This window comes from Porites lutea, chromosome 1 (assembly GCF_958299795.1).
Source record: "Porites lutea chromosome 1, jaPorLute2.1, whole genome shotgun sequence".
Taxonomy (NCBI): Eukaryota; Metazoa; Cnidaria; class Anthozoa; order Scleractinia; family Poritidae; genus Porites; species Porites lutea.
The window spans coordinates 38,660,938-38,668,982 of record NC_133201.1 but is presented as its reverse complement, the minus strand read 5'-3'; the positions used below and the strand labels follow the sequence as shown (position 1 = coordinate 38,668,982).

The 8,045-nt window shown below is 41.1% G+C and overlaps 1 protein-coding gene across 1 annotated transcript; it reads right to left on the bottom strand.

The window, feature by feature from the left end:
- Positions 1–1,210: 1,210 nt before the first annotated feature.
- On the bottom strand, positions 1,211–7,339 carry LOC140938395 (serum paraoxonase/arylesterase 1-like). Its single transcript, XM_073387884.1, has 7 exons — positions 7,169–7,339; positions 7,017–7,081; positions 6,232–6,287; positions 3,580–3,904; positions 2,530–2,716; positions 1,762–1,843; positions 1,211–1,566 (listed from the first exon to the last, which is right to left on the bottom strand). Exons 1-7 carry the CDS (start codon positions 7,237–7,239, stop codon positions 1,243–1,245), a joined length of 1,110 nt encoding a protein of 369 aa, XP_073243985.1. The 5' UTR covers positions 7,240–7,339; the 3' UTR covers positions 1,211–1,242.
- Positions 7,340–8,045: the final 706 nt, after the last annotated feature.

The following is an 8,045-nucleotide window of genomic DNA, read 5'->3' as shown; positions in this document are numbered from 1 at the left end:
AAGTTCTTGGCAAAATGCACAGTGTTCAAGATTGCGTGACATACCTGACCTCCACCCGGCCACGAAAACTGGAGTCTTTCTGGCTTAAAAAGGGTTTTTACGAGGGCTTATAAACGAAGTGGGGGAAGGGGGAGCTTGTCCCCGCGAGCGCTTACGACAGGACTAAAAACGCGTTTCAAAAGAAGTTACATAACAGTGCTAATTAACAAACGTTTTTAATTTACCCGCTTTTTTAAGCTTCAAAAGGGCTACATTGGGCATTTGTCAAGGGCTGTGATGTTCCCGCGATGGGGCGTTTGTCATAAAAATTCTGCCCGGCTGCAGGGAATTTTTCGTGAATGTAGCACAAACATCAAGCACAAGCTTACTAAAGAAAGTTTTGGCGTCTTGAAACTTCGTGTTAAAATTAAAATGTTATCGTCTAACAGAGGAAAGCGATTTTCAATAAAAGAGCACTCTGTTGAGGAGAAAAGCCGGCAGGGCTATAAAGGCGTTTGGGAAGCTTTGACGAGAATTTCAGGAGGCAATTGCAAAGATTGTCAACGCAAAAAGCCATACTTATGAAACAAAAATACATTTCTTCGTCGTGGTCAATTTTAACGGTAAGCAGATTCGCCTTCGATGTCAGGGTCTGTCAGAGCTTCTCAGAGATCGGGATACTCTTATGTAAGTATCTTCTACATTGTAGTTGATTTTTATCAAGAACTTCGTTATTGTTGTTTACTTTCACTAGTAAAGTTAACACTGTTTCAGCCATTTACACACTGCGTGAATTAACGATTTTAAGCCTCTTTCAAGGAAACATACCTTTTGCCTCATCCCCAGAGTTGATCATTTAGCACAAATTTTAAGCCCTACGGAGGGGTGGAGGGGTTATTGTATGAAACTGCTGGTTCCACCGTGGGCCATTTGCAGCGGTTGGAAAGAAGGCCGGGCACACCTTCGTGGCACGCGCCGGTTGTTTCTTTGTTAATTTCTCTGATAGAGCGCGCGAGGGGAACGCGCGAAGGGGATAGTTGATAGTGAGATCTGCGGGGCAGGCGCCTCCTCTCTTTTTCTCCCCTCGAACGCGCGCGTAACCTCGATATTTCTCTTTTTCGCCCTAAAAAAACCGGCGCCTGTTACGCAGGCTACACTTGGAATTGACTGAGCCATGACGTTCGTAAGCTACCCTTGGCAGGTTGAAAAGCATCAGAGATCAGAGGTGCAGTTTTCTTGGTTGTATAACGACTTTACAACAGTTTAATAAAACTTCACTTCACAGTACACCATATTACTATATACAGAGCCGATCAGCAAACGATCTTTGTAAAAAATAGCAGACGAGGAGCCCGACACTTCCTTCCCGTCATTCATGTACACCTCGCGAAGCTGGTAATCAGGAAAAGCTTCCCCGGATGAAGATGGCTTTCCAAGCTGCAAACGTAAAACTTGAGAAGGACTGGGAAGACTGAGGTTCTTAGAGTGTTCAACGAAGTCAATACCGCGAGGTATTCCCGCAAGCCATAGATCTCCAGTCACAGGGTCAACGTTGATGTTATCTATAATTGATCCAACTGGAATCGTCTGTTTAAGAAAACCACAGTATTAAGGTATTAGAAATGCGTAAGATAGAATTAATTTCGAAAGGGACCGCCTCCCGAGGAGCCTGGGATTCAAAATTTCCCCCCGCCCCCACACCCACCCACCACCTCTCACTTCCCTTCACCCATCGTTGCTGCTAATGATATCAAAGCCTCAATCTGAAACACGCGAACTCACCTGACACTTTTCTAATGTGTTGTCTTGACGACGTCTGTAAATTGCAATGCTGAGGGAAATGTGGTCGGGTGTAAAAACAAACCTACAAGGGAATAGAGGATGGCAGGGAATTAAATCATTGTTTACAGCTGATTTCTGTTACACCCGCACGGCGTGGTAAAAATTTTCAGCTTCATCTTCAGATATACACCAGTACATACTTCCGGTGCAGCTCAGTTCATGACCGCTATGACTGCTATATATAAAGCGCTGAAAAAATTTCAGCGATTGCAGTAACCTGAGAAAACAGCCGACGTTTCCAGACGTCGCCACTGATTTTCCCGCGAGATGTCGTGTGAGCAACGAGTGCAGAAATTCCACACTGATGACGTGTAACTACCCTGTTCTGGAAAGTGCTTCTGATTGATTGTTTTCTGTGCCGCGAGAGAAATTTGCCTCAACCATTCAGAAGCACTACAAAAATCTGGGTACAGTGACAGGTCATAGTATGGAATTTGTGCTCTTGTTCTTGGACGGTCGTTTCCTCGGGCTACGATTGCAGGGAATAAATGAAAACAATTCTCCAACGATAATGGCCATCGTATATAAAAAAGGCGAAAGCAACAAAATGTAATAAGCACGCGTCGTTATTAAACCATTTAAAGTTCAGAAAAAAAATTGTCCACTCCACTGGACAAAGAACGACACTTGCACAATCCCCGTTTTTTTTTTCTTTCGCTGTTCCCAATGGGTCGCTGGGCGACGCACTTTATCGACATTCGAACTAACCTTTCGTCTTTATCCATAGCAATACCATTAGGATGAACTCCTCCAATCGCTTCAACGCCCTTAAATCCATCAAAAAACACGATGTCACAATGCAGCCAGTAATTGAGTAAAAATGTCCACAGGCTTCTCATCACAGTGCTGTCAAAATGGAAGAAGTTATCGTTGGTGACGTAAAAGCTATCAGGACCTGCAAAGGATAAATGAAGGAAAACAATGTCAGTATCTCACACGTTAATTTGTTACACGGATATCAGATAACTAGCTGAGCAGGACAAACCAAATAAACAGCCACTTATCTGGACTACTTTTTTCCACAGTGCTGGTTACATAGCCACTTAGTCTTAGACTTGGTAGATTGCTAACTAAAACAGGTTAGTCTAACGCTGGCAACAGTCGCAGCGTTGAACATGGCAAAGTACAGTTCACCGCGGCGCAGGTAAGTAAACAACCTAGTTCTTAATACTTAAGATGGTGATGATGATGATAATGATAATAATAGTAATAATAATAATAATAATAATAATAATAATAATAATAATAATAATAATAATGATAATAATTAAAGCCAATCACTAAGAACTAAGTAGTCAAAGCTAAGACACTGGATGGGTTACACAATGACTCTCTGTGTTGTACAACTCTCATCTGCCTGCCCAGAGAAGGCATAGAAAGAATATAAACAGAGACACGATGGAGTAGCTAGGGCCGGCCATATTGGTGTTCCAAACCAGTCCTGTGGGAGTTGAACTCTTTTCTGATGTAAGCTATTTCTTTTGTTCCAATAAATTTGCATAGATGCTGGACACGTGAGTGAAAACACTCTCTACGCAGCTTCGAAAACGACAAAATGGTAATGAGGTCACCGTGTTGCTTTGGATACGTCGATCATGAAAAAACTGACTTTTTTTGAAACTCCGGTGATCACCCTAAGTGTAACGAGCACAATTCGATTTCCTGCTTTGTTTGAGACATCTTTGCATTTCGTGTTCAAGGAGAGAGCGTTATCACTGAAAAACAGGATCGAGCCACCTTAATTAACTAGACACTTACCTACTGCGTATAAATTATTAGGACTCCAGATCAAATCATCCACCACCGAACGGCGATGTATCAGAGAATGTGTTTCCCGCTCGAAGTCAAATATTTCAATGGCTTGTGCATCTGGTCGGTGATTTATAACAAACAAGGATACCTGACCCGAGGATGGTTCTCGATACACACTAATCCCATGAGGATTAAATCCCGTGCGATTGAAGTTTTTCAGTGTTAGTTCAACGGGATCCTGGTCAGGTTTGTTGAAGTCAAACGTTAACAGCTTAGAGTCTCGTTTGTCAATCTCGGGGTCACAATAGAGTGCCACTTTATATCGGATTCCCTGTTGACAAATGAGGAAGCAAAACCTATCAACCCTCTTGCGCTAGCAGTCAATGAATTCTCCACGGTCATTATTTTCATACGCCCGCTCCACTATCTCTAAAGATAGCCAGTTTGGTGGCCATTTTGTTTTAAAGTTATTCTTGTTATCTTAAAAATTTGGCTAGAAACTCAGTTTAATGTCCACGAAAAAAGCCGTACTTGCATGGAGTATCGTTTAATTTCCCAGCTATATAGTGATGTTTTTTGGATTTTTAACTTTGAAGGTCCACTTCACAGATAAGCCAAGCATAGTTCATCCTCGGAGACCTAGGGGAATATAGTGGGGGCAAGGGACTGATATTTTATAGTCTGAAAAGGCGGGAAAAAAATGGCGCGAAAGAAAAGAAAAGAACCGGGAGAAGAAAAAAGTAAACAGCTCTTCTTCCCGGTCGTTCTTTACTTTTCTTCGCGCCGTTTTTTTCCGCCCGTTTAGACTTTCCCTTGCCCTACTATATGCCCCTGGGTCTCCAAGGATGGGTGTAGTTAATCCAATTGATACCGATTTCCGATATCAATCGATAGAAATCGATAAAGAAAAAAGTTGTGTGTTCGATTACTTTCGATTTTGCGATAGAAATCGATAATAGTCGATTTATCGATTGTTATCAATCACTCAACCTCGTTCTTAGAGTCCTCTCTTACTGAGAGAACCCTGGGAAAGAGGTTGATCAATTACTATTGATTATTATCGAAAAAGAGTTATGGTGGCTGAGCACAGTTTTGGAAGTTTGTGAGTATATGTCATTTGCTAAATCATGGCAAGAGAAGGGTTGCAGCTCACAAGCTGAAACTTTGCAAGTGAAAAATATACTGATGAAAGATTTTGATTGACAGGTAAAATTTAACTTTTTCGTAATTTCTATGGCAACATGAACGATTGAATACAACCTTAAAATTTCACTTTTGCTCAGTTTACAGAAAAATAACTCATTAGATTTTCCTATAAACTTGCACACAGCTTACTATAATAATCATTACTATTTGAAACTTATTTGACCAAATTTTAACAGAGGGGTTTTTAGACAATCAATAATATAATTGTACTGTAATTATTAAATGTGTCATAAAAATCGTCTGTTCAACATCCATTTTAAAATTCTCATTATTTAAAATATGATAAAAGTAAAAATTCTGGCAAATATCACAAAATTTTATTGAGTAGATTTTGAGAAATTGTCTTTTATGTTCCATTGCTTTTTCGCTGCCATGTTTGTTTGTGTAATTATTTAAAACACTTGCCATCACACGAGTTACCGCTGACCGCGCGCGAAACTGTGTTCAGCCACCTTAAGTCATTCGGTGGAAGTTCAACAAAAGATGGCAGCAATCTGGAGGATTTCAATGTACCGCACTGATCTAGATTTCCAATCTGATCAAGATAGAAATACAAGATGCAGCTGATGGCACTGGATTAAATGGACATTGTAAAAACCTATTTAAAAAACCAAAGAAACAAAAAATGGGACGCGATGAAGACTACACCTGAAGTAGTTGCTGAAGTTATAAATAAAGTGTTGAAGCTAAAGCTGGTCTCGTCGGTGTTGTTTGCCATGTTTCGTCATGTTCAATTTATCTGAAAAATATTGGTCCTCATGGTAATTGTTTGGTATTGATTACTATCGATTGTAAACGATTTTTTCATCAATAATAATCGATGGATAATTGTTTCAGTGACTTCGATTTCTTTCGATTTCCAATATCAATCAATAACAAGGGCCTGTTTACATGAGGGTAGGGGGGCCCCAGGTAGGTGAGGTAACCCGCTTAGGTGGGATAAAAAAAAACAACTCTCCTTTACATGCAATCTTTCTCAAGATTACTGAATGGTTGCTAAGCATGTAAACAAGAAAAATGTTGACAAACCATGTGTTTTGGCGATTAATGCTCTTCTACAGTCACTTGCGGCTCTTGCCGCAACCTTCAGAGCTGTGGCTTTCTATTGCTACCTTGAATAATCATGCAAAGCCACCGCCAAAGTGAATTTTGCACGAATTTGATGTATCACGAATCCGACCCCAGCTAGGGGGACTACTCCACCTTGAGAGGGTAACCCAGTTTGGCAGACCAGGCTACCTACCTTAATGGGTCACCCCACCTATCATGTAAACGTGATCAAATTAAAATGAGAGATTATATAGACAAGCAGGTTACCCCACCTAAGCAGGTTACCTCATCTACCTTGGGTCCCCCACATTTATTTCCAATATCGATTTCTATCAATTGACTAGACGTGGAGATTAGGTGTGAGAATGTGCTGGATGCTGCAAAAAAAAAACAAGAACTTACGGAAGAAACAAAGGCAAGTCCATCAGGGAGAAGAGCGAAATCTTCAGAACCGTTGGCTGAAAAAATCACAGTCCATTTTAGTAAAAATATCACTTAATGGTAGCACAACTCATAAAGACATTGTGTGACAAGAAGAGTGACTGTTGGAATTGGTTTGCTCGGCTCTAGGATTATTAACCTGCAAATACAACTGTTTCTCCTTGCTCCTCGTCACTAAGGACGTTGCAAAAAGTCCCTGGCGGCGAGGAACCAGGAGAAACAGCTGTATTTGCAGGCTATAGGATTAAAGAGAGAGCAAACCGATTCCAACAGTCACGCTTCTTGTCACACAACGTCTTGATCAGTTGTTTTGAGCCTTCAGTCAACAAGAATATCAGACACTTTTTTTACAACTCTTCGCAACCCCAATAATCAGCGAATTCATCTCTTGTTGGGCCAGCGATATTAAAAAACTGAACATCTGTGATATTCGAGTAATTCCAGTAGGAGTTGTCGCTCATCACAAACAGAAAACAAAAGAATGCGTGGTGTGTGAGAAGTGCTCGCCTACCAGAGAGTTTTTGAAACAGTATTTGGGTGAAAAACAAAACAGTTATTTACAAAGCGTTCTAAGAACGCTACGGCGCGAACGACTTCGAACGAGCTAAAAACCACGCAGGAAAGAAACCTCTGCTAGCAGGGTAAACTTAAGTCGAACTCTAACCAGCACGTTCGATTCCCTTCACCGAGTACATATTTTGAAAAAAGTATTGATTACGAGTATTACAAGTAAAACTGAAACCTACCTTGTATCACTCTACAAGGTCCAGGGGAGTGGTTTAAGGTCTGCGTAAAGAAACCAGCTTTAATCCTAAAAAGATAGACACTCGCTGTTAATTGCCTCCTCAGTCTGGATGTAGGTAAACCGAACGACGGAAATGAGACTTACGTGACTTACATGACTTTTAAGACGTGGGAAATAACGATAGCGATAAAAGCTAACACTATAAACTCAATCAGTCGACCCATCGATCCGGCGAGATTGTAACGACCTTCGTAGAAAGATATGAAAACGCAGACGCCACCTATCTCTTTCTATTTACCCAGCCAGAAGCTAGAAGGCAGAGTATACTCGCTCGCTTGGAGACGCCACCGTTTATTTGTCAGAAGTTGCCTGACATTGCGACCAACCGCTGACCAAAAAGCCATAGGATTCTGGGTTCAGGGTACGATATCAATCACAGCTGATTTGTCTCGTTGTCTATATTTTGCCTCGTTTGGTCTGTTTTGGCTTATCACTGTCTCAAAATCAAACTAAAGATCAAAATTTGGTCAGGAATCTGATAAATTATAACAGATTAATACCCAGTAGTGAAGGTTGTGCAGGGGAAGGGAGCCGGGGAAAATAGGGGGCGGGAGGGAGGCGGAAGTGCTAAGTGAACAAGAAGCGGAAAAGAAATACAAAACGTCATCTTTCTTTATTTATTCATATATTAGAAAACTACCAAAAACAAGAACCAGACAATGTCAATTTATGAGCTTTTTATGCACTCGTCATTGGCTTTCCCGGGAATCGACCCCCACAACACCCCTGGGGATTTGTTTTCCCGATCAAACAAAAACCTACTTAATCGCCGGGGTATGGGGCATAAAATTCACGCCAGATCGCCCTCCCCAAGGGCTAAGAAGCCAGAATATCCTCCTTCAGCACTGTATCTTTACAGTAATAACAATATCATGATCTGTCTATTTTTTAACCACCTATCTGTCTACTTTTTTTTTATTTTTGTTCTTCTTCCACTAATCTTGGCGCAGCATCTATGATGCCAAATACG

Coding starts and splice junctions, on each gene's coding strand:
- LOC140938395 (XM_073387884.1), bottom strand. CDS start 7,239: ATGGGTCGACTGATTGAGTTTATAGTGTTAGCTTTTATCGCTATCGTT. Junction 7,082..7,168: donor TCCCACGTCTTAAAAGTCAT/GTAAGTCACGTA, acceptor CTATCTTTTTAG/GATTAAAGCTGGTTTCTTTA. Junction 1,567..1,761: donor ACACATTAGAAAAGTGTCAG/GTGAGTTCGCGT, acceptor TTTCTTAAACAG/ACGATTCCAGTTGGATCAAT.